The sequence below is a fragment of the Leguminivora glycinivorella genome, chromosome 15, assembly GCF_023078275.1.
Source record: "Leguminivora glycinivorella isolate SPB_JAAS2020 chromosome 15, LegGlyc_1.1, whole genome shotgun sequence".
Classification (NCBI taxonomy): domain Eukaryota; kingdom Metazoa; phylum Arthropoda; class Insecta; order Lepidoptera; family Tortricidae; genus Leguminivora; species Leguminivora glycinivorella.
The window spans coordinates 6352887-6380382 of NC_062985.1; the positions used below are offsets into that span (position 1 = coordinate 6352887).

At 41.4% G+C, this 27496-nt stretch overlaps 1 protein-coding gene across 1 annotated transcript in view; it reads right to left on the reverse strand.

The window, feature by feature from the left end:
* LOC125234180 (protein groucho-like) overlaps positions 1 to 27496 on the reverse strand; it is a 73719-nt gene that overhangs the window by 12990 nt on the left and 33233 nt on the right. The window contains exons 5-7 of the mRNA XM_048140387.1: positions 23902 to 24039; positions 14999 to 15197; positions 11293 to 11318 (exon numbers count right to left, since the gene is read on the reverse strand). Coding sequence (XP_047996344.1) covers positions 11293 to 11318; positions 14999 to 15197; positions 23902 to 24039 — 363 coding nt within the window. The remainder of the gene's footprint in view (positions 1 to 11292; positions 11319 to 14998; positions 15198 to 23901; positions 24040 to 27496) is intronic.

Genomic DNA, 27496 nt, shown 5'->3' on the forward strand with positions numbered 1-27496 from the left:
ATATAGCTATGTACTTATACTTATTCACCAGGTGGTTGTAGACAGCCCAGTTCGTGTGTTTTACGATAGTGCTTCAAGCGCTTTTATCGTGCTATAAAACCGACAAGGCTTCGGTTTTCTACGACTGTATAATTCTAGAGTGTTTCGGAGTGAGTAGGCAAGATGATGAAATAATTAAAGTACACGTCCAGCCTACAGTTGTAAATCTAATTTAGATGCTGCTACTGTACCTACCACCCTCACGTCCGTCTTTGTCACACGGCGTGGCTGTACTGTAATTACTTATGTCGTAACTGGTCATGAATGAGAAACGGGCCGTAATCCTCGGCCCTCAGGGAGAGCGGCGTCCGCACGCCAGGCCTATTTACATAATCAGTACCTTGACTCCAAGCAAGTGCCAAAATCGGTGTGGGTAAACCATGTAGCTGTGGTTTAGTTCACTATGATTGATATCCACCACAAATCCTTGCTTAAGAAATGGCGATGCTTAAACGTCGAATAATAATGACTTTCATACAATGGACAGTACAACAGCTGCTACAATAATCATCTGAATATTTTCATATCACTATCTTAGCTAGCTTTAGCTAAAACTACACCTAACCGAAGTAGCTACTGAGTACTGACTTGTCTGAGCAATGTCTCAAAAACGAAGACATGGTGCTGTTTAAGATACTTGTACCGTGGCGTGCCTGGAGGGTGGAACGGGCCTAATTTTACGAGGCAGTAAGTTAGAGGCGAGTGGCAAGCGCCTGTTAATTTGCTCGCCACGCCGGCCTGTCGCCGCCCGCTGTGACTTATCGTGCTGCTCCGCATCGCACCCAGACAATAACACTTTATGTCGGATTCGCATCTATTTATCGTCGGCCGAGTACTTAACGTTGCAATACACTGGCTTTGTTTGATATACTGTTCTATCTTGCACTTGAATACCTTCTGTCTACTCATATAATTTTGTTTCTAGAGGGTGTAATTTGTACACTAATTCGTACGTACAGTTAGGTAAAAAATCAAATCTAAAAGTCTGAATCAAACTTAAGGTAATAAATAATAAGTAGCCTAATTGATGAACACAAGAAACTAGCTAACCCTAACAGAAAAGTTTGGTGCTCAAACTTTTTAATAGCGAAAATATTTGGCAAAGAAACTAAGGGAAAATAAAATGTCTCCCCTGATAATATCCCTAAAAGAAAGAAGGTTCGCACGAGCGCCGCAGTTAAAGACTAGGGAAACAATAAAACGGGCCGAACCCGTTATGCTCCTATAGGTATTAGTATGTAAGATAAATAACGTGGCTTATGGCGGCGTTATTGGATATTTTGATAGTAGTCGAAATGTAACCAATAAACTTTTATCATTGGCACAAGTCGCGCGGGCATAAAACCGCGTCCACACGCGGGGCGGGCCTTAATATTACGATCACCCGATCTCCACAGCATTCGATATCGAATTTCAAGTGGGCTATTTCGAGAGCCGCAGCCGTAATGTGACGTGTCGGGTTCGATTGGTCGGATTTTATGTTATACGAGGAACTCGCTCGAAGGTCTGCGGTTATTAGTGAATTTAATAAATCGAATTGTGGTTATGGTTGACGCTGGAACGGTGACTATTTACTGTTATTTAATAATGTTGACTTTATATTTTATTTTACAGCGAGCTGCAAAAGTGCATGGAGAATTTATCAATAAATTCATTCATAATTTCTCCATGCAATTTCGCAGCTCACTGTACATTCATCGGCAATGTACCAATCAAATCTACATATACAAATAGAAACACACCTAATCTTACACCATGATGAAGAGTCAGTATCTTTATGATACGAACATAGAAACATAAAACGGTCGTAATAGATTTTCCTTCCCTGAAATAAAAAGATGTGAATGTATTGAGTAGTCATTTACCCAACCTTTTCCATTTTCAACAGAAAAGCGGACAGAGCTAATCTTTACTTTATCCGATTACGCGGGTCGACCTCAAGAAAAAGGCAATTGAGTCGGGGACGGGGTCGCGGGCGGCGCCGTCTCGCTACAAGCTTCGACAACACGACTTATCGGCTACCGTTCGCGCCGCGAGCCAAGGAGCTCGGCACACATACTCGCGGCGTGTGTGTGCCGGGTACCGGGTGCCGGGGGAGGCATGACGTAACGTATAAAGTGGCAACACACAGGCGCGCTGTTAACGCCGCCCGGGCTTATTGTCTGCGGTCACGCGACGAGCCGTTTAGCCGCGCGCGCCGCCGCCGGTTAACCGGAAGGGGGGGCGGTTAACCGGACGCTGGGGGCGGAAGCGGGGGAAATAGATAAATAGACCGTCCGCTCGGAAATGTACGGATTGAGTTCGGACTATATTTCAGGCATAATAGTTTTGAAAAGTTACGTGATTTACACGCGACGCTTTCAGCTTTTATCGAAACTGCGGCTCTACCGGCTTTATACGACTTCGTTTTATGATACTGTCATCGAAAAGTTTTATTGCGCACCATTTACTTTTAAAGTCCCATTACGTTCTCAATTTACAACTTTGTATAGGTTTATGCATGTGAGTCTAAAAAGCTTAGTGTGTCAATTTTTTGACAAACTAAATGTATTAAATATAAAAGTTGGCAGTAGTAGTTTTTACAGGTCTACATTTACGAGTATCTAGTTTATACATAATATGTACCTACCTATTTCTTTTTTGGTTTGTGCAGCGCGCCTGCACCTCGCGCAAACATAAACGAGCCTGTAGGCAAACATCGTTTGTAAACGACATCCCCACACCGGCACTGGAGCTCACAAAAACGTTAGACTTGCACCAAAAAAATAATTGTTCACGGAAACCGCGGGACGCTGTACGACTTTAAAATTAACTTTTACCGGTTCATTCGTATACATAAATAATGGAGGAATTTCTGAATACACATTAAACTCCTATAAAGAATACATTAGCATAAATTTATGGTAGCGAGTCGGCGTTTCGAGCGCGTTTTTACGTGACTCGTAAAGTTTATAGTCGCGAGTGGAGGATTGCGTTTACTGCGCGCTATCGGTTTATGGCCGACCCCAAATAACCAAATTGCCCGGCGCTCTATGTCGGGCGGCGCGCCCGCTGTCGCTCGTGGTCCGCGCCCGCCCCCGCGCCCGCCGCCGCCCGCACCGTGCCCGACCGCGCGGTGAAGTGCGCGGCCATTACGCCGCCACTCCGCGTTACGAGCGCTCTCGGAGGGAACTCCGGCTGCGCCATACTCCGTACCACTCACAAATGCACCGCTTGGAAACTTGCCCGATAGAATTGATGTTCATTACTGCTTTGTTTGCTACCTGCGCTCGATTTTTATAAACTTAAGTTTTATTCTTTCTGAGATGTAAAGTTGTAATACGGTAACTTGAATTTAAATTCAGTCACTTAAACATTTAAAGAATGATAGCAATTATTGCGTTGCCAAAGTATTAAAAGAGGTGTATAATCCGAAGTAAAGTAATCAGTTAACAAGAAGTTGAGTCGGGCTGATGTATCACACAAAGCAAATTCCGGGAGCGTCGTCGATAAGCAATCTCACCCTCCCTCGCTCCATTACAGGAGTAATTAGCACAATTAACAGGAGCAGGGCCGCGGCGGGCGGGGGGCGATCGCTTTCACGCACGCAAACAAATGTCACGTGGCACGGCGCCTTAATTAAAACGATAATTGAGTTGACTTGCGAAACTCGCCCGCCATTTCGACATTCTGAGAGAAATTTCACGGAAACTCTCCCCCTTCGGGAACTACGAAGCCCTTAAGTGTCGACGACTTTAATTTTGTGTTAGCGTCTACTTTGCGGTCTCGAGGCAAAATTTTAATACGGTGTACACGGCCTCGCTTTGTAGAATTACTTAAATAAATTACCCTGAATCGAGTTTCGTCGCGTAGAGTTGAGAGGCAGCTCGTTTGGAAAATTTAGAAAATTGGCAGAGGAGAAACTGACTACTTCTAGAAATATACCTATTTGTCTAGCCATTGCTAATGCTATCAATGCTAGCATACATAATGTTGTGTAGTCATTAGCCTTGTAAAACTATATAAAACAGGGATTGTTCATTTAAATTGTATTAACGCGAGACAAATGTCCGTGGCGTTATTATGGTAATAAAATGTATCGGCGGAGAGTGGCGCTCGTGTTGACATCGCCGGTTCCTTTAATTGTGATCCCTCGCTTAAATCAGAGGGAGGCTGCCTCCGCGGCAATATGTGCGTCGACACTCTCGGGACTTAATGCCGGGGATAAACAATTCGTTCCGTCTTCATAAGTGATTCCCTTCCAAATAATAGCTAAATTAATTTGTAGCGTGCTCAGCCTTCTTAAATTATTACCTACTCCGTTACGGTATTCCGAGTACTTAATGTGGCATTGTATGGTATTGAAAGAGCGTAATGAACCCGTTTTGGAGAAGACTCGAGGCAAATGAATTTGAATTGAATACCGCCCACATGAGATTTAACAGTTGAAGTGTCAATAAGATATGCTAATAAGTCGCCGCGACAAGATACCGTTAAGTGGGCATTTATCTTGATTTATTTTCCAGTTTATTATTTAGTAGCGGGCAGAAGGGTCAGTATCTCGAGAGCGGGTTTTGCGGTCAGCGGCAGCATTCGCATGATCGCGCGACCCCGGCGGCGGGCGGCGCGTGCGAAGGGGACGCGCTTATTTAAATGAGAGCTCCCTCGCCACCCGTCAATAAAACATTAAACACGTAACAAGTTTATGCGCAGCGACAACCCTAGCGGATTCCGCCACTTCGTTAATCCGGGGCGGGGGCAGCCCTAAATTAGGGTCGAGACAAGCCGTAATCCCCCGCTCGGCGCGACGGGGGATTTATATTGTTATTGCTCCGCGTCCGGAATTATACGAGGGTTGAGGGACTAATGAAAGGGGAAATTTAATTCCTAATGATTCTCGTCTTAGCCCGTAACGAGGAAAACTCGAAAAAGGGCTGCGACCCGCTCGCTTTTTTATGATTAATCGTTTTAAGCGGAGCGGAGATTATTCGAATCGTGACCGGCTGTTAGTCGTCTAGTTCGATTGTTTGTTTTTATCGGTTCGACGTGTTCGTAAAGTCGGAGTTACCTAACCATCAAATTGGATTACAAATTTATTCATGAAACATTTTCGATGCCCGTACACGGCGTAGCGAGTGAAGCATATGTAAATGCGTGATAAGCACGAAGGCACGGAGGTGCGGCGTGGAGTGCGGCGCGGCGGCGGGCGACACGGCGTCGGCGTGTTGGGTAACACGTTACGGCGCGGCGAACAAGGCCGCCGCCGCCGCCGCCGCATTGTTAAACACGCCGCCCGACAACCGCAGCGCATGCCTTGCCTTGTCGGCCAATATCGTGAACAACCGCCGGCTACGGGTGACCGCAACCAGTATGCTGAGATAATTTGTGCGCAATTGGCTCGGTGGCAGATTGTTCATTGCTCATGCAATCATGCCAATTCTCTAGATAAATTCAGTTATTATTTATTATGCAAATGCTTTTGATTTCTACGAAATTTAGGTAAATATTTGATCTACCCAGAAATCAAAATAAATTGAATTACAATCCCGAGTTTGTCCTAAATAAAATGTAAATGTAGGCTCCATAAAAGTAATTCATGCGCGTCAAAGGTAGCGGCTAAGTCAGTAGCGCTGTAGCACTTACGCAAATCGAGACAAATTCAAAGAAATGTCTAAGAATTACGAGACGCATTAAGCTAAATATTATTTAGTTACTTAAGTATAATAGCAAAAGTATGTGTAGTCATAAAAGCACATAAACAGTGAAAATGGTCGGAGTAAACCTCCGGAGCGTTAGGCGCTCACGCCGCCGCCGTCGCCCTTCCGCTCATTACGCGCGACTAATTGAGATAAATTATGAAGACGTGCAGCGAGCCGCGAGCGATCGCTCGCCGACCTGCTAATTACATGCAACCATTTCAATTACCCACACTACTTATGTTTTTATTTGTTTTTCATTACAAACAAGTTCACGGCGATTATAAAGTATCGTGAGAATTAGGGCTTGAAGTAAAAAATTAACCACACTCTAGTTAGTCACGTTCACTCCGCTCTTTGTATTACCGACTGCTTGGGAAAATCTTGGGTGAACGCATTATTCATGTTTAAGTTAGTATTTCAATAAAATGAGTCAGTAAAAAGAAGACTGTAAAATGTTTACAGCTCAACAATAACACGATTAAGTCAGCGGTTACGTCGTAAAATTGAAGAATGTAATGAAGTGAATGCAATATGTGTTGTATTGTAGGTGAGCGGGGATATGGTAGCCATTATGTATGCGGGGCGCAGGCCACACACGTCGGCATGAGCATCAGCAGGGCTGCAAAACGATCAAGAAAACTCGCTCCTTTAAGCATGCTCACTAGAGGAGCATTGCGTGTTTCGCATACGTATATCCATGTCGATTCAAACATTTTCCTTTCGACACCGAGTTGAATACCAATTTTTGTAATTGGTTTTCCATGGAAATGATTGTGCGTTCAGGCAGTTACAGTGGTAGAAAAAGGTGAAATTGTCAGAACAATGAAGGGACAAAGACAATAACTTACATCCGGCCGTATAGGAATCTTAAGCGTCACTAGCAAAGCGCAAAAACTACTCGTTAACGAATGCCAGTCAAAGAAAGGTACACAATTGAATTATAGTTGGGTCTATAATTCATTAGTCGTCATTGACGTGCGAGCGAACATGCACCTTTGTTTGAGGCATGAGTCAAGGGAAGGTACTATGTACAAATGTGGCGTGCTTTCAGAGCATGTGTGTGGCAGCCCTCGCGGCCGAGCAAGACCGCAACAGGGAGCATGTGCGACCGCAGCCAGGCTGGCTCGGGCAAGTCGGGCGGTGCACGCTAACACTGACAACACCTTTTTGCTCGACTTTGGAAAAGCGGCTACTTTGCACGTATTATGTCAAAGTTATGGGTAAAAAGTAATGCTTGTAAACACATGGAAAAGTCATAAATAATTTAAATGTACATTTTTTGTTTTAAGCGCCTAATTAATGTGGGATTCAAATACTCATATAAAAAGGAATGCTTTAGAAATGTAATAACATTTTAATAACTGCAATTACATGAAGATATTAAATATCTCCGATCACTATTTAAAATAAGAATTCCAATAAGAATTAATCAGTTGCGCTCGCAACTCAATCACAAGAATTCATATTTTTTAATTAAGTATTTTAAAATCGATCGGAATCAAGCACAGCGTCGGTATGAATTCGGAGAGAAATGGTGCACTGAGTTGAACATTTCGTTTTGTTTACTGGCACCTATAAAATATAGCACTTTCGTTACTAGCGAATGCAATACCTATTGAATATTTCATTTGGAATATTGAATCTGTGGAAGTGGCACGTTATGACACGGTTCGTCGCTGCCGTGATATTTGATTAAACGGTCGGTGAAACAATGACTATGAAATACATTAGCATCTATTCAATCTGCGCATCTATTTAATTTTATGTATTTTTGTAGGCATTCATTTACGTTTCCATTGACATAGATAATTTGAATGTTTTAAGGAAAATGTCACTTATTAGATTAGGTTCGGCAAATAGTTTCAGATATTTCAATCCTTTGGTGTTGATGAATAAAAAATGTAGGTAGAGGGTTGTTATGTCGTTCCTTAAAGAGAAGTTCAATAAACGTATATCTACTTATAAAGCGACTTCTAGCACTAGATGTGGACATGTCTACATCTAGTCATGGTGCTAATGAAGACATATAAAACTTAGAATCAGTCATTCTTGACTCGGTTTCACATCATCGAAAATTGTTTATAAAAGAATGAAGGAGTTTCTTCAGGCGCATTGAGAATTTAAATAGGTTTGAAATATTGAATATTCCATTCGCTCACGTACTGCTCTGAGGTATTGTTGTGGGTGGGAGGGGGGTGCGATTCGATCAAGCCTGCATGAATCGATGCGATACGGGTATCGGGACAAAGCCGCGAGCACGACCAGCGCCGCCTACCTCTGTGGAGGTAAGCTCTTAACTCACGGTATTAAATGTTATTCCAATTGCAGAAATAACAAAGCAACAACATTCAAATTAATAAGCGCTTGCAAGCAGTACCAATTTATTTATTGTTCGAATCGTTTAGCTGTGAAAGTACCGAAAACTGACAACAAACATTTTAGCTTTTGTGTTTATTTGCTTTGTTTAGGTAGTGTTTTAGAATCTATACCACACACCTAACGAATTCATAACACCGTTACTAATTAGAACATTAGCCCGTTCACGCTCCAGTAATCTATTTAACCGCTTATAAACTTCAGCGACACAATCCTTAATGTACAACCATCCAGGACAAGACAGATAATCTGTCGAGATGCAGCGACGTAGTAATCTGTTATTCTGTATCAAGACGGAGCATAAGGAGATTAGAGCGGAGCGCTAGGCGCCGATCAGCTCAGTGAGCATAATCTAAATGTATCTGGGATGCTGAATAGATCATTTCGGAGGCACGGGACCGTGGGCCGCAAGTGTAAGCCCGCTCAGCCGGACCGCGTGTTCATTACGTGACGTTTCGCTCACGTGTTGATGGGTTTGCTTCCTGAATCTCGGTATCGCTTGTTAATCAATCGAAGAGGTCAGCCATTTTCACTAGAGCCAGAAATATTGCTCAATATTAAATACGATTTCGAGATTTTCGATCACTAAGGCAAAAATAAGTGAAGTTTTTGGCTTTTTAAATACTTAGTACTTAGAAGGTTAGTATATAAAATATTCGGATCATAATTAAATACATATGCATGCCCGTTAAGTATATGATAAAAGTACTTACTGAGTACTATGGTTATGCCCTGAACTAAGTACCTATAGCATAATCCATATAATAGATTTAGTCTGGAGTGGTCCATATCAGAGCCCTCGGCTGCATGCGCCTGATCAATATCTATAGACGGTATGCCAGCTTTGCTATCTGATGGTTTCACTCAATACTAACCGGTTCACGTAGGTACCATTTATCGGATTCAATGTTTTATTTGATCGAGTTAATAAAAATAATGTTCGGATTAAACTGAAGCAACTGAAGCTCAATAACATCATTTATTTTATTCTTATTTTAGCGAGTGTAGTAAAGAGCGAGTACCTATTCCACGGTAAACAGTAAACTTGGATTCCGTAATAAAAGCAAAACATAAACGTACTAAGGTCCGCGCATAAAGCGCAAAGAAAAGGCAAAAGAGAGTAAACTCCTAACTGCCGCGGAGAGGACTACCGCGCAATCTGTTTCACTTTACGGCGTCTTAATAATTACAAGTGGCCATTTCTTCCAATTAAGAAAAGTCTGGGGCGATAAATTGTGAGGGTTGTGTCGAGCGCTGTTTTACCGCGCGTAAACATGACGCGCTAGGGTTGTCGCTAGCTACAAATACGGCCGAATTAAACTCGAACGCTTTAATAAAGCGCGCCCGTCCTCCATATCGCTGCAGGTAGTATTCGCATTTACACGCGCCTCTACCGTCTTAATTAAAGGAGCACCTCCGATACGCACCGTCGGGGCATGTCGAAGAACAAACGCAAATTTATTCGGACCGGGGTTTTTTCATCATCTATTAAATAAAGAAGTCGAGGAGAATGCTAAACAAGGTTGAGCGGCCCTCGCCCTGCGAGTTTTCCACTTGAAGTGGTGTGCTCCCGGGGGTGGGAGGGGGAGTGGCTTAGATAAGGTAAGGAGGATGAAGAGGCGAGATGCGCGCGTAATGAACCGGCTCCGAGCAGTTTTTGTGTGGTTCGGGCGTCCAAATTGAATATTAGGCGCGATTTGAGAGCGAATGAACGGGCGGCGGAAATAAATCCGCGGTTATTATGCTACCCAAATGAGATCGAGGAAGGCTCGCCCTGTTAGGCTTAAGGCCGCTGCTCAATTTCACCTCGGTGTAAATTGCCTGACGTAACCGTCCTACCCTTGATTATTTTGGGAGATTTTAAGGAGCTTTAGAAAGAAGGTAGAGAATTAAATTATGCGGTAATATTTAACTAAATTATATCGAGTTCTTCCTTAAGCTGATTTTGCCTACTTTAACCAGATAATAAAGGCTTAGTTCCCATTTTCAAATAAAATTGTGTTCAAAACGTGAAATGATTAAAATGATTTCTGGTTAATATTTAATCATAATATCTGTACCGACTCTGTTACAGAAAATAGCTCACAAGCTAGTCAATATATCAGAAAATCAAACACCGTTCGATGTTGGCAAATAAACGAAGTTGCAACAGTGTGTCAGCGGCGTGATTCCAGTGAAAACATTCGTCCATAGGGCGAGGCGTAACCTGACGCCCCCAGCCGCAGCCAAGACGCTCGGTTTATGTAAACTTTATTACGGAGTGCAGTAACCCCCTCCCACCCCCACTTGAAATTGTAAGGCGCGTTCGTGCATTACTCAGCTCGCCGCGTTTGCACAGATCGGCGGCTCGAGCGCCAACCGGGTCACACCGGAGAATAAACTTGTAAACTCCGGAGCGCCAGTTTTCTAACTTGTTAAGGTATGCCTTACCAACTTAATCTCATTATCGGGTTTCCACCGTTCACAAAGCAAATTGTAAAGTTTCGTCATGATTATAATAGATATACATATAATTAACTCCAGGTAAAAATGGGGTAAAATCTAAAGTTTTGTCTCCAAACGCGCAGAATTGAAATCAAAACGTCAAAATGAGAGATTTGTGGCGCGCTCAGAGAGAAGTAGGTTAGATGAACAAAGACAATGTTCGCAGCAGCGGGGGCACGGATCGATTCGCATGCATTTCGTTTCGCTTGCAGAGCGACGGCAGTGGCACATCTGTGCGGTGCGCCGCGAGCACCCGAGCACAACAAGGGAGGCACCACCCCCGCCGCGCGGTAACACGATACCCGACATTCGCAACACCTCGCCGACGCACTGTGAAGCACACTTCTATATTGCACTAGGGTCACCAACTTAAGCCTTAAAAATATTTTACGACGCTTCCGATTTTAATTAAAACGTTAAACTTCCGACCCGCGCGTTAACTGTAGCCGCCGTAGGAGGGTACGGGTATTGTAAGCGAGTGACATCCTTAATCTTTGAAAGAGGTTTTGCATCATGGCAACCCTGTAGGGGGTGCCACTTGCATAGCGCCACCCACTTGTGCCCTGTTATGAAATCAACGTGTTCGAGCGAGCTCCTGCGCGTTGGCATTCCAAAATGGAAAAGTAGGAATGCCTGTTGGGAATTTTTCAAAGCATATTTTTTGTCGTTGAAAATTTAACAACCTCGTCTAAATTGGAAAAAGTTGTGTACTCACATGCCTCTCCTCTGCAGAGCTGATACCTGTCGACAAACGAGACAATTCAATGGTTTGAAGTAACAATTATCATAAACCCGCACTCCAAATTAAAACTGTTTTACAGTTATAGTTAATAAATAGTTTTAGCAAACAATTATGTTGTATGGATTATTAAGCTGAATCATTAAAAAAAATATGAATTGGTATTTCACGTACCCCACATTGGGTACAAGCACAGATAATACAAGGAAGTACCAGAGAAATTGTTTAACACCTCCGGCCCGTTAACCCATAAATCGTTTCTCGGGTGGATAAAGCGGATGAAATTGAAACGTATTATAACCCGGACAGGGGTAGGTATAATCTCGGCGATGTACCCGGGCAGGGTGTGAGCCGGGTCGAGTGTAAAGTGCCCGATGAATATTGCAGGGGCTGTCGCGTCACGCATCTCGGGGTCGCCCAAATACCTCAACTTTCTAATAGCAATTATTATAATGATACTCGTAAAGCTCTTTAAAGGTGAGCCTTAAAAGGGAAAGAGCTTTATGAGTTTTACGCTAAAGAAGATTAAAGACCGAAAGATATATGTTTGTATGTTGTTTATTTTTATTATGACTAAGTAATTTTAGATATAGAGCTTTTTACCCTTTAGTTTAGACTGTCACCTAGCGGTTTTTTCTTATCTTTTCTTAAATTTATTAGCAAACAATAAAAAAGGTATATTTATAATGTATATACAACAAGCACATATTCGTAAGCGACGTATTAACTATTCACCGTAGAGCTTTTGACTTGATGCCGCGTGGATGAGTGTTCAACGTACTTAGTTATTTACGAAGTTTCGATAGACGCCGTCGCCAAATACCTACTCCGAACTTGTAGAATGTGCGGTAATGGAAGCCCCGCGAACTTGTCAGATGCCTACGAACCCTCTGACGGAACCCTTGGAAGAAAGTTAACCGCAGTAGGGACGCTAATATAATTACTGAACCTTTCCGACCAATATGGTTAGGGTAGATAATACAACAATATTATTATGAACTCAAAGTCTACAAAAAGGCGCTTCAAAGAATTTAATCAGATGAAGTAGGTAGCTGTTTTCTTTTTGATATAAAAATGCTTTGCATTTTGGGTAACTTTCTAGTTTAGATGCCTTCTTATATTTGTTGTATAACATTCCGAATGAATGATTAGGCTAAGTATTGGTAGAAACTTTCTTTCTATCGGTTAGTTTAGGTAGGTACGTAAATACATCCTAACATTTTAAAGTGACAACACAACACAGGCTTGCAAACGTAACCTAATAATGATTTTACTCCTCAGTACAGTGTGCGCAACAAAAGGTATACCTGTGTACTCCCAGGGCATACTAATGCCGCATCGGCAGTCGGTACACGCGCGGTGCATTGTACCTACCCGGCCACTTCGTCTGCAGCGACTTATTTCCAGAATTACTAGCATCAATCAATGGTGATGTGTGCGTAGCGAATAACTTAAAGGTTCTTGAGAAAGTTACTAGTTAGTAGTAACTAGATTTCGCATGTATGTTGATTCTATGTAGATAAACACATACGAACGTAGTCGGAAATTCGGTGAAGTATTTTTTGAAGACAACAAATTTTTTTAAAACTTAAAAAAAAATCTGTTCGTTAATTGTTTATTATGCCTTTCTCCCACTTTATTTCATTATGATCAAAATGAATGTGCCTAATACAGCGCATGTTTGTTTGGCCTGTTGTTTACCGTGCGGCACGGGAGACTATTAGAGCCCCCTCGACCGCCTGACGTCTCCAATCCCACTACTGTTTCAATATTTACCAGCTTCGAGAGGCTTTTTGAACTCGCTGTTTGCGTGTTTTCGGATCGCTGACGGCTATATGGCTCGCCCGATATTGCTTTGGAAGTATGAAAAAGTCACTTCTCCGAATTGAAGCTACTTGTCAATGTTTGGATAGAATAAGTAAACAAGCGCTCAGTTTGGAAAACATAACAGATTTTTTCATCGCTGAGTATAGCAGATGTTGTAGTTGTGTAAGTCGTATATAGGTTAGTTATAGTAATAATAATATTCATACAAACAATGGGAGCGGTGCGGTTTGAGCGTAGCGCGAATAATCCAGGCACGCGGGGCGAGCGCGCCGCAAATGAAAATGTAACACAGAAATGGATTTGGAAGCCGCCCGTCGCTCCGGTTAATTACAAAAGCAAGCGGTAATCTGCGCTCCGGGATGTTCCGGCTTAGCGCCCCCCGCCCGCGCCCTCCGCCCCCAGCCACTTCCCCGGCTAATTTGTGCCATTATCGGTGTACTGATGTAAGAGTTACCGAGCAGGTGGGGGCTCCTCCACTCTACCTTGCCTCAATTAATTATTCCTGCTGGTGTGAGCGTCGCGTGTTTTAGTCAATTAGTAACGTAATTTTGCGGGTGACTTGAGTGTATGCGGTCGCGAACTTCGCCGTGTTTTAATGTTTACTAAATTACGAGGATTAAAATAAATAAGTGCCTAACTCACGTACGCACCAGAGTTATTTGTATTACTGTCGGGGGAATGAATAGTGGCAATTCTATGACTTTAGCTGTTTAGTCAATTAAAAACGTAATTTTGCGGGTGACTTGAATGTCTGCGGTCGTGAACTCATCCAAGCTTTAAATTACTCGAATTAAAACAAATTAGGTTAGCTAGCTGTTTGCGCTGGCTAATATTATTTACATTTAGTTACCTAGTACGAAAGTTATAAAAAAAATATGTTGATTTTTTCAAGGGTATAATTAGCCTCATAAATAATGTAAACTGCTTTATATAAATGGTTAATGCACGATTAGATATATTATAATAATAGTTCCAGTGAGCGAGCACGCTTCAATTACCTATGATGCGGACAGACGGGATGCTAACTACCTACCCGTGCTAACAGAGCCAATTATTGAGGCTATTGCATTTAAATTAATTGTAGCAGCACATGGACTACTAATACCCTTCGCCTATGTACTCGTACGTGCGCGGTAATAGGATTGCTCCGGCGATTGCTTTGCGCACAAACTCAGGCGATTCAGGCTATGCATTAAATGCCTTTGACGTGCGTCGTGCAGTACATAGTGGGCCGTTGTTTGATATAATTGGCAAGGCGACAAAAGACAGGGCTGCGGCCAGGAATGATCCAGTGATTGACTAGCCCGGCTACCAATAATCATATAAATCGGTCAGCCAGGGTGTTGGCTATTCCGGGATTTCCGGGTAGGATTTGTGCGCTGGAGAAATCCAATCTGCTTTACTATTGCCCTTTGTATGAACAATTTTACTATGTAGGTTCGTAATATATGCATTTCTACTATGTATTGTTCTATTTTATTGAGTGATTGGCTAAATAATCGAATACCACATTCAATTTTTGACTTTATAAGGTGTGCTTATGACGACGGTGTTATTATGGGATAGCAAAAAGAAGTACATTGTAGTAAAATATTTATCTCACCCGACCCGAATCATTAAACTAATTTAGGATGAAAGTAAAGGAAATTCTGGCAAAATACTTAGACGTGTGTTGTGTATGATTGCAAGCCTTAAAGGAGTTACTTAGTGTCCATCAACACACTAATGCTAAGTGCCTGTTGCACCATCCGCCGTTGACAGAATGGTAAATTTAAATTTGTCAAATGTGGTTGGTGCAACCCGATAGAAGATCAGAGATTCCTGTGCGAATGTCATAACATCAGCATGTACATACCGTTCCCCTTGTCATCGGGGCGGTGCAGGTCGGGCGGCTTGGCGAGCACGGAGAGCGGGTGGTGCGGCACGCCGAGCCCGAGCAGGCCCGCGGGCGGCAGCGCGCCTTGCCCCAGCAGCGGCAGCGGCGGCGCGCCGTGCGTGGGGAGGTGCGCTGCGTGCATCTGCTGCAGCAGCCGCGGCAGGTCGGGCCTTTGTTGCTGAAACAATATGCTCACATACAGCAACCGACGTCAGGGCACACAAATATAGAGCCAGACGTAATTGTGTCAAATCCAATCGAGGGAAAGTTAGCTTAAACGTACTCTTTAGTACATTAATTTTTTTTACTATTAGTTACTTAACATGCTTGATAGGTGAAAGCTAACCTGATATAGCTCTGAATAGAACTAAGTGGGAATGGCAATATGTACAGGATTTAAATCTGTCTTTGGCTACTAAGTAATTGTAGGACCACTATCACATGTCAACAAATCACAAAACAAGTTTTATAACAATTACCTTCTTGATCCTCAAGCAAAAACTATAACAAAGGGGTTCAAACGATCCCTACAATGGCTTTGCTTATTATTATAGGGTTGGGACGTGTAAGTATACTTGAATTGGTGCCTGATGCCTATAAAGGGGTGAGTTTTGCATTTAAATTTGTTACTTGATGTTTGAAAGGCGGTCAAGGGTGGCGCAGGTGGCGGGCAGTACTGACAGTAGACGCCGCGTCAGGTCCGATACAGGCGCGGTAGTGAGATTAATGCGTGATTGCAAAAGCCCAATTTATGCATGGGTTTCGCGCGACGCAAATTAGCTCCTCTGATTAAAGTGAAAAAAGAAACATTTTAGTTGGGAGTGCCGACAGTCAAAGTGAATTGATGTGTCACCGCAGAGCGTCGTGCATTTTTAAACCGTAGCCGGCCCAAATTAAAAGTCCTCCACGGCCCCCTGCCGCCGCGATATTTTAAATTTTAAATGAGAACTCCGCCGGCGGCGGCGACTGAGCGAAATTGATTACTCCTTCTCCATTATTCCCCTTTTTCCACTTTTCCCGCGCTTCCCGTTCGTATCTCGTCTCGTTTAACGTTATTATTATACACTGCGAGTGGTTTGCCCGCCCATCTGTCCCCGAAGTGCCCGCTCCCGCCGTCGCGTCCGCGCCCGCGCCCGTTTCCGCGTCCGCGTCCGCGTCCGCTCGCGCGCGCTCCGCGGCACTTCTCGCGCACTCCTCTCCGACTCGCCAAGCTTTTTTCGGTCGGACGAGCACGTTCTTTTTTAGCGGCCGAAAATTAATTGGATTTTCGCCGAGGGTGGAACATATTTTTTATTGGCCGCTCACGGCTGTGATTTATTGTGTGTCAAAAGGTGGCGAGCGCCACTTAGCTAGAGTGCTTTTCTACAAAAGGGAATTTTTAAATTCCAATTATATTTTTGGTCCAATTCCTCACACCCCACGGGACCAAATAAACGCGCAAGTAATCTGTTTAGCGGGCAACGCAAGCGGCACGTGTTTTAGCTATCTTTTATAAAACTTGACATAAATGGAAGTATAAACGCTGAACACATAATAAATAAGCGGTTTTACCAACTGGCATTAACATAATTTATTAACAATGTTGTAAACCTACTCCAAACTGAACACATGACATTATTATGTCAAGACAAGACAACACGAATGTTATGCAAATTTTCGAGTATGCCTGCAAGCATAATCATTTACTAACACTGCAGTGTCAAGAATAATTCTCGGGTCAGTAGTTCACCTCGTTTCATTAAACAATTTAAACATGCGTCATAAATTCATAAAGCGTGGGCCGGCGTAGCGTAGTACCAGTCCAAATTATACAAACAAAACCGTAATTACCTTGTGTACCCGCGTTACCTGTCACTGTTCACCCCATGTTACCCGGGTCCTCGACCACGGTTACCCCCGTGCCCGTGTGTGAGTATTGCACAGCCCTATAGTCATGTCGACAGGATTACGCGTGATCTCTATTGTATTCCCCATCTGTTACGTTTATAAACTAAGCAATGCCTATTTCTATTTAAACACGCTATTTTATAAACATCAGTAATAACAATAGGCACACATTTCCTAAACGTACAACGCCAGCGGGCATTGTTCGATGAAATTTCGTAAATACGAGTATTAATTGAAATCAGAATATGTGTGCCGAGCACCATAATATTTGTATTATGCTTTATGATTAATTCTACAGTTCAGGGTGGGGAGACGGGTTAGTTGGCTGTCTCGTTTATTTACTCAGAGGTGGTAACCCTAACGCCCCCACAGATATGAATGACAATACCGCAGATCCCACGCAGGCACAAAGGCAGTAAGTTCTGAATGGAGGCATACGCACATACAACCATTTCTTTCTGAGTAGTAGGAGTTCGTTACATTTTTGTTAGCACATAATTTAGTCGTGATTAAAGAGCAAAGCAGCCTTGGGGATTAAAACTTGATCCTCTTAACGACGTTTGCATATACCCAGCTAACTTCGGAGAAGCCTGGTGTTACGGAAATTATATTATGAACTAGATTGAAGTTAGATTAAATTTTCTTTAAGGATTATTATCTAAGTAAGTATACGTTAAATACAATTCAGAAAGACATAATATAATACTTATATTGTATAGCAATCATAATGCTTTCTATTAAGTATGTATTCTGAAAATATTATGTTCATTCACGGTCGGATAGAATAATTCCTTTGAGAACGTTGAATCCTTCCAACTTGTACCAAGGTCAATTTGTTATTCAAACGTAAGCGAGAACAGAAAGATAAATCACAAGATATCAGATATTTTAAATATGGGCTGGGGCATGTGGGTCCCACTGGAATTACAATGGATTAAGGTAGACATGACTGGATGCTGTCTTTGTAAAAATAGGTACCTACTCTAAAAAATACGTCATGTTAACAACATTGAAAAAATATACCGTTTTGTTATTTTATTAACATTGTAGGAAATATTCATAGTGAACTCGCTTATAAAATATAAATATAATTCTGACAAATAAAAGCTCAGCTTCTGTCAATGACTGTATAAAATTGCCAAATTCCAATAAATCTTTTTTTGCAATTTACTGAATGAAATACTGAGTTTGCTTTAAAGTCAGGGAAGCAAATACTTTGTTAAAAATTGGCAAGGGTTGTAGCGGGTAAAATTTGTAAAGAAAATGTTAGAGTTCCCTTTCCCGTTCACGTCTCGGCGGGATTACTCTCGATTTATAAATGGATAGCGCGGTGCTCTGCGGCTCAGATTTTTGCGTGAAAATATTTCTCTGAACACCGATGCTTTTGACACAAATATGGAGCTCCGGAGCCGTGCGTAAAGCGGCTTGCCAAATCCACAAAACAAAGAAAACTATTTCGATTACTGTGAAATGGATTTCGGTTTCCGGGATTATTATGTTTGTAGTAAAGAGGATAATACACCATTTTTTTATGGCTAACAAACGATGAAATGTTTAAAACATAAAACATTGATAGAGTAACCAACAGATGACCATAAAAACGAGTCAGTTAACGATAATGCTTATTGCTTTTTTATTGCCCGGACAATTAGAGCGCTCTAAGTAACATAAGTGGGATTGTAATCTGTTTCTATATCATTAACCCACAATTAGTTACGTTTTAATAGTTCTATCGAGAGACGAGGAAAGTTTCCATTCTAACGCCGGAATAATTAAGATCAGTTAGTTTGCGGTCGGAGCACATTAAAGTGCAATTACCAGCGATTGCTCCGCCGCCGCCGCCGCGCAGTCGACGTCGGATTAAGATATCGCCGCTGCTTTAAAATAATTGATTGATTGCCCGTATATTTGGCAATTGACGCAGTGATGTTGGCAATTAAAATGTATTGATGATCTAATTGGCTTTGACTTTTTATTAGTCTCTTGCAATGACGCAAAGATAAATTGCAGCGTGATATCATATATACGTTCACTTTATACAAAAATAACATTCCATAAAAGAAAAAAAAGGTAACTGAAAGGATCAACAAAGAATTAGGATGACAACATTGATAGGTCGCGTCCGTCCCCATTGTATCACAGTTGATAACTATCGATATTGTGTCCCGAGCCACCCGGCTGTGAGCGCGGGGCATAAAACGACGACATAAGCTACAAAGAGGGTAGTTTATTGAGACAGGGTGGGGGCGCGGCTAACGCGCCATTAGACGAGAACCGGCAACACGCGACGCGCCAACACACATGTTACACTTTCAACATAATTGCTTTTATCACTTACAGTCAAACACAAATACTACATTATAAAGTTAGGGCACATTAAGCAACAAGCTGTGAATAGAATCTAATTAATTTTTTTTTTCACTCCAATGGTTTTATTTCTACATTACTATTTAACTAACCGAGTAATATAATAGTCTTTATTATTTGTAATTTTCCTCAGAGAACCTATCCCAACCATAAACAAATACGAGAAGCCGAAACGAAATGAATAAATTTTTAGCTAAAAGAAAAACTCGTGAGCCGGATGAGTCGTAAAACTGATTTCATAATTTCATTGGAAGCGACGACAGGCCCGGCCCTAACTCACTGGTTGAAAAACAAGCGCCTAAGCGACGGAGAAAAGTTAATGCGGTAGCGGAGCTGGGCAGACGCACAAGAAATACCGAGGAGCTACACGATCCCATGCAATATTTATCACCGCCGCGAACGTGCCTCGGAAAAAATGACAAATTCATGTTTCCCCTCTCACCCTCCCCGCCGCTACCCCGATTTATTCTCCTCGTAATTTTTATCAGAGGGCGCGAGAACCGACGTAAACTAGACAGAAATGTTTTCGCGACTCGCTTGTTTATAGAGCCATCGACGGGGAAACAGATACGCTCTATTTACACAGCGAGCACTCGTGTTTGCGCACCTATCTCTCCAGATAATGTTGCATAAACGAGATACATAATACACTTGTTTATTCCGCACAATTACTATCAAAGATATGGATTTTCTATTACAAATAATCACATCGTAAATTCTGATTAGACTATTACTCATAAAGCGGTTCGATGTGGGATGACTGGGATGTTGGTCGTGCATCTGTGTGTGACGGAGCTCGTCTTCGTATCGATCCGGGGTTTCATGAATATTGTTTCAATGCGTACATTTGTGTCATGTATAGGTGAACATGAGAAGGTGCGAGTGTCTGGAAGCTATTACCTCGAGGTCGGCGCCACCCTTCAAAACGGCGGCGCGGAATAAAATCAGAACGAGAAATGATGCGCCCGCCGATAACGGGGCGACGAACAAGCCTCCCGACCTCTGCTCAGCGGGTCTATCTGCCGCGTTTACCTATATTGTCACCGTACGCATTTACCCTTCACGTAACACGCATTTTTCTACCGTACCCTCTTTCTTCTCAATAAGAAGCCAGTTTATTTGATATAGATTGAAACGAATAAGTACTGCTTCAGACGATATTCAGATATCGTTACGGGAAGTCATAAAAAAACCTGGAAACCATTTAAATGAAATACGATTAAAGTCAACGGTAACAAATATAAAAGCGTCTGAAGTAAAACAAGAGGATCGTAAACAAAAGCTTTAACAAAAGCAAGACGTTTAAATTTGGAAACGGAGCACTCTGCAAGACGGTAAGTGATTTTAATAGGCAGGCAAACAGAGTCCCCAATTTGAAGAGTATTCCCTCTTCACAAATCGGCGCGCGGTAGAATCGTCGCAAATCAGACGGGCCGGGGAGGCCACTCTCCGGGGCAGTAGCGGCTCGCCCTAAAGTGCGCTTGTGCGGTGCACTCCCAGAAATAATCACAAGTAAATTATAGTAATACATCTGTTATGATACCTCTAATTAATGTATTACTATTTAAGAAAAGTATCGCAAAAAAGTTAAGCTCAATTAAACAATTACTTGTATTTCTTAAAAGTTCATTAATCTGACTATTACTCCGCCAACTCCCTTCCTACAATTTCATACGCACCGCGCTCAACGGAGCGCTTTCGATTGCGCTCCTATGGAAAAAGATTCAGTACATTCATCAATAGAAAATTCAGTGAGAGTGAAAGAGAAGTTTAGACACAGCTCCGCGCGTGAGACAGACGATTATCTATGAAATATTAGGTAAATCGGGAGCGCCGCACCGACCACAGAACTATATCAAAATAGAAGGAAAAAGTATCCTATTTAGTACTTCGCGTGGCAAAAAGAAGACTCAACGACCTCTTTCCTCGCCGCAAACGACAGTCTGCGTTGTTGCTCTTTTGTTCATTGCAGCTTTAATTTGACGACCTCGACTTGGCGTGCATTCAAAACGAGCGATATCATATATAAACATGAAATAAGTGTCTTAACAATGCGTGTAATGAAAATAATTTAATTTGTTCTTAGATTACGAGCGATGTAAAAATTAGCTATTCAAACTGCGAGTCAACTCATATTCGTGACGTCAAATGTCCGTGCAAAATGTTACACGGTTGTTCTTGTCAACCGCCGAGCTTGTTCCTTCTATCTCGGTATAGGTCTGTGCGTTTGTCCTTGATTACCATCTTGTTGCAACGCGCAGGCGCGATGCGCTTCGCGGTCATCCGCGTACTTATTTCGCGCGCTATTTTGTAAACAAGTTGTACGGCACCCGCGGGAAATACGATTTAGACTTAATTTGAAACCGCATAATTAAATTGTTTTAATTGTAAGTGTAAATAATTTCAGTGTGTGAGAATGGATGGATGCAACGTGACATAAAAGTGTGTGAAAAAACTTTAGCAACCCGATTAGAATTAAAAGTCCAGTGGTTGTGAATGTGACAAAAGTGAAAACTGTTTGGTTTTCCATTTCTTTTATTTGGAACTGGCGCGGACGACGGAGGTGGTGAGTGTGCATGGACCGAAACCCGTCTCAATGATCGGTCGTCAGGAAATATGCAAGGCCTTAGATTCAGCATATCGAAAATCCACATAGGAGTACCGTCATTCTAGGTACATACATGTAGGATCTTCGTGCTCACAATGAGAGTTAGAGTGAACACCCACATATTATAGCCACGAGCCGCCTCTGCTCCGGGGAGAGCCCCTTTGATCCCTAGCTGACCCGAAAATAAAAAAGGTCCGTAATAAAAAAGGACCGACATACGGAAGGTGGCGCAGCTTTTTTATTTAAATTAGAGTATTTTATAGGGGGAGACGATATTGCGTTTTGCCGGTATCTCGAAAGCTGTTCAGTAAATCTATAGGTAAATCCACGCCGGGGCATTGAACCTTCAGCAAATATTAAGGGGATCTTTAGGCAGGTAGATTCTCTCGTTCAAGGTGTTTTCACACCGTATAAGCGGGCATAAAAGGTTCTTTAAGACCGAGATGGTAATACCCCAAGACGCTTACGGTACAGAATTTACGATATTTTGCTTGAAGAATTGTAATGTGGGACATAAAGTTGGCTCGCAATTCCGGGAATGAAATGTGCGAATATGCGCAAACAATCCATTTGAATCTTGATACGTAGCCAACAACACGTGAGCTGCAGATACAGTAATCTCTGGCTAATTTTGTTACAAAAGCTGCCTCCTATTAAACTGCGCCAAGTTAATTATAGAACCGTGAGGCTTTGGTTTTAAAAATAGGGAATAGATCAGTCGCGGGCAGAGCCGGCAGAGGTGGTAACAATGTGGTCCGTGTGATCGAGTTGGCGGCCCGCCAAGTTCCAACCACAGACGGCGCAGCGTCAAGTGACTTCCACCACTATTTTCGCCCTCATTATCTTTAAAGTGATTTATTTCAGTCGCCGCATCTACAAAACTAATAGATAGGTATCTATTTACATTAACACATGCCAAGCGTTAACACATCGCGAGAATAGGTCGCACTAACGACTTGGCACGAGTGCGAGAAGACTCGAGTGTAATGGACCGTCACGTCGCGATGAAGCGCTCACGAGTCACGACGCTTCTCTTGAAAAGTACAATTAGAATATCGTGAAATTAGTTAGAGCGGCAATTTGAGGACGGGCTCTAATTCGCGCCTGGAAAGGTGCGGTTAACATCTCGTATGTAAATGCTAACAGCGGAGTCATTAGGCTGATACAGTGCGCGCCCACGCGGGTGACAAATGACCGCTTCACATGTGTAATGCAGTAAAACACGCGGCTCTAATAATTACCAGCCGGGTCATCACGATAAATTAATATAATAAATTATTATTTTCTTTATAAATTGGTAGCGTTGTAGTTTGTAATTTTATCAGGCGGCTGGCGCGCGGCCAGATCGTCTAAGATCGTTTAATTAACGAGCGCCAAACTTTCGACCTGTTGAAAGCGCTTTTATAGAATCCACTCGAGTTTCGTACCTGCTCAAGTTTTACAAGTCTTTTACAGTTTTATTGTGAACCGAAAAACGTGCTCCATTAAAGATATTGCGAGTAATTATTTAAAGTAAAAAAAGCAGTTTGTCATCGCGAGACAGGCGAGGCGGCCAGTCATGCAATCAGTCGCATAACTAAGCAAAGAGTGGACTGTTTGGACAGATGCCACGTAGAGCAGTAGTAGTCGCTAAACATTCCGCGCTCGCATTTACAACCAACAACCTACTGCTGTGCAAACAAGACACGTGTAGATTTAATCGGTTTCGCATGAAAAGCTGCGCTCGTGAATTTGTTCTGTTAACGTTGTTACGCGCAATATAACGTTTAGACTGCACTCAGTGAAGGCATAGATTATACACTTGATTGAGCATTGCCTTTTTTGCAACGACAATAGTAAGTTGCTTAGTTATACTTCCGGCGATTAATTCTTTTTGTTCATGCCTTGGATTTGACTGCTAGTTAATTTGTAAGATTGTGTAAGCCACTAGCCAGTTAAATGCCAATGAGTTTAGTACTGGCAGCTTGAAATAGATATACCTACTCATAAATAATGTTAAATTAGTTAGAATGTTACTTACCCCAATGATGGCGTTGAGTTCCGTCATGGTGACCTGTTTCGCCCGCTCCACGGCCGTGGCCACCTGCTGTTGGTGCTCTTGTGACAGGAACGGTAGGATTTGTGCTATTATTGCATTCAGCCTTTTTGCTATTTCCGTCTGAAAATAGTAAGTAGGTATAGTTTAACTTCCAATTAAAGTGTGATTGAAGAGAACTGAAATACTTAGCCTTGTAAAATGTTCGCGATTTAGAAGTGAATTAATATTTAAATTATTACTCTGCAAAGTTGCAGCGAGAAACCTGGCGTGTTATAGCATGGAAATAACTAATGTAATATCAGCAATTTGGTTGGTCGGATGTTCTGAAACGTTCTCGATGTTATGACCAATCGTTATCGAGCATTAATTCAGAATGTTCCGCGCCAAGAAACACGGCGATACGACGATCACGCACTCGGACATCGGAACCATAAAATAGCAGATAACATGAATAAAAACATGACATTTAAACGGTCACAGATTGATTGAGGGCTATTTAAATTCAGTGATCTATTTCTTTGTATAATATGGACAATTTACATTCAATAAAAGCTGTCATCGGCTAAATTAAACGCTAACTGGACGTATTTTACATATTAATTGACACGCAAAGGTTGCTACATTCCAATACCTAACTATTTAATTGCTTTGCTTGTTTTTATAAAATCGGTTGTTTGTGGGCCACGGCTTAATATTAGCTTAAAATACACTTAGGTTATTGACCTATGTTTTAAGAAATACATATAAGCTGCATGCGTAGTTGCGTACACTCTACAGTTAACATACATAATTATTGCCCTGGACGAGTTGCACCTAAGTACGGATACGGAGTCACTCCGATCGTAATAAATTAATAATTTTGCGTAAATAGCGATTACATTGGTGCTTATGTACCTGTTAACTCACAATATTATAAACATGCGATGATTACTTAGTGGTATAGACACACTAGACAGTAGACACACACGCACAATACAATGTATACAGGGTGGTTTAACACCATGTTCCTTCTCGGGAATATAGCGTTATATAAGTGCAGCAGAGTAGATTAGTGAAGGTTGGAATGATAAATTAAACAAAAAATAAAATTAACAAATTTGCCAACTTTTGGCCCTGGTGATAACCCTACATGCACATACCATATTGTTAGATTAAGGTTAAGGGATCGCAATCGGGAAATCTCGGACATTGTTTGCATTCTTTCCGAGCGTTGACATTAATACACTGATGTATGAATGACGCATGTCAAATACTTAAATGAAATAATGGCAAAAATATGATTATCAATCTTTATTACATACTTTTAACCATTTTTAACACTATTTTCACGTTAACATCCTACGGTGTTCAAATGTTCTTCCATCTTCGTAGGTAAATGCATGATGTTCCGTGACGTTGTAGCACATGATATTTAATATTGTATGTAATTAATGTTTCCCTGGACTCCGGCGATAATACCGCAGTATTTTTTCATCAAGTCTAGCTGCAGGGCCCGCGGGTTGATTCGTTGGTCATTTTGTGCTTTTTCGTGATGGCTCCACATTGGGATAAGTTTGTAATCTAAGTGACTATATCAGAAGCACCTAAAAATTTTTCTATGCCCCACCTGATGCGAGAGTGGATTTGGTTTGTTACTTTTGTTAATAATCAGTCACATTACAGTTCCATTGCAGTTTTACGTAGAGCAAATTTCAATAATCACGATGTTTTAACATAGGCAATTTTAGTCGAATAATTATGACATTAGATTTTATTTTATTTTTATTTTATTTTATTTCAAAACAAATTACACAGTATTACAGTGAGACACTAAGGCACTGTGCAATGCATAAAACATCATACTATATTGTTAATACTTAGTGTAATAACGTTAACATAATAAACTTAATAACTAACTGACTGAAGATGAAATGACAATACCTATCATTTCAAGCGTCAAACATCTTATCAATTTTCGACCACGTAAAGAGTTTTGCTGGTCGTTGAAAATGTAACCTATTAATTTTGCGAACCAAATAATAGTTAAGAACTAGGTCATGCATGAAAAAATGTGGGCGTACATTTTTTCATGCATGAAAAAACGCCCGGCTTTAAAAACAGTGATGTGAAAAGCGGTTATACAAATTATTACATTATATCAGTCTAAGTAAGATAAACATAACTTTTTTTATGATAAAAGAGGTCGCGATTTCTTCCTTAATTGTTTATGCCTTCATGTTTATGATTAGTAGTCAGTGGTTGTCATATCTAATGTCACTTGAACAATTTTTGTGTTGATATTATTAAAAATATGTATGTAACCTAAGCTTTCATCTGATAAATCCACAAAGAGAACGGTCCCTGAAAATCCTGCGACATTTGTTATCGGTGTCGGAAACAGATCCAAAATGGTACGGCATCAAATTAACACCAGTAAATGTTCTGTCATCTAACGATTGTTTACAAGTAAGGTCATTGACCCTGTCACCTGTTTAGGGTTTGCACCTAGTACATTTTTACAAAAATGTTTGAAAGGCTATAACTTGAAAATAGTTAAAGTAAATTGTATAGTTTCTAGGGGAAAAATGTTGTCCTAATGCTACACTATCTCCCATTTCCCGAAAGGATCGTCGTCCGATTCCACGCGGTATATTTATGTCCCTATTGTAAGTTGCTTTATTCCAACGTGTAGGTATCTCGCCATCATCATAAATCAGAAAACTAAGCAAATAAATAAATATACGTCGAAATAAATTGCATCGTAGCAGTTACAATTAACACGATAAACAATACGCGATGAATGAAATGATAAATTGTTGGCGCGCCATATTCATTGGCTTTGTTGTATTTCACGTTTAAATGCACAGTAATTTTATTCACAGATCCGCCGTGAATCGAGCGGGAATTAACATAATGAGCCCGCGGATGATGCGTTTAATATGACCCTGTAAACAAGAAGTCGGTGTCGCCGATTTTATTAATTATTGAATTTTATTCAGTCCTGATTCCCAACAATGATATTTATGAGCTTCCATTGATTACACGAGCACGTAGATTATAATTGGTCTGCGTAGCATAAGCTACGTAATTGTGTAATCGGATTATGGGTCGATAAGCTTACCCGGAACAGCCAGATTTAGGCGGGAATCGTGTAATTATTATTGTTAGGTACATCACATTATTATTATAGGTAAATTATATGTTTATCCTTCTCATCACGTTGACGTATGCACCTACATATTAATCTATATAGTTACAAGAAATTTCTGACAAATTATGATTAGCTGATTACTAATGTCATACATAATTTGATTAGTTTTGTATCAGTGTCGCCATCAAGGCTTTAATTTCTAAAAAATGAACACATCGACCAACTGTCAATCGTACATGGTGACTATGACTATTGACTACTCGTAACTATAGAACTAGAGATTTGTTACTGCAGACTAGCACAACATCAAAACAAATTGTGTACGTGTGTCAGTTTTCTCCGAAACAGATGATTGTTAGCAGTGAGCTGTGTCTCTTGTTTTTATTTAATTCTCAAAACATTTTATCCCTACATATCCCCTATTAGATACCCTATAAGGACTTGATC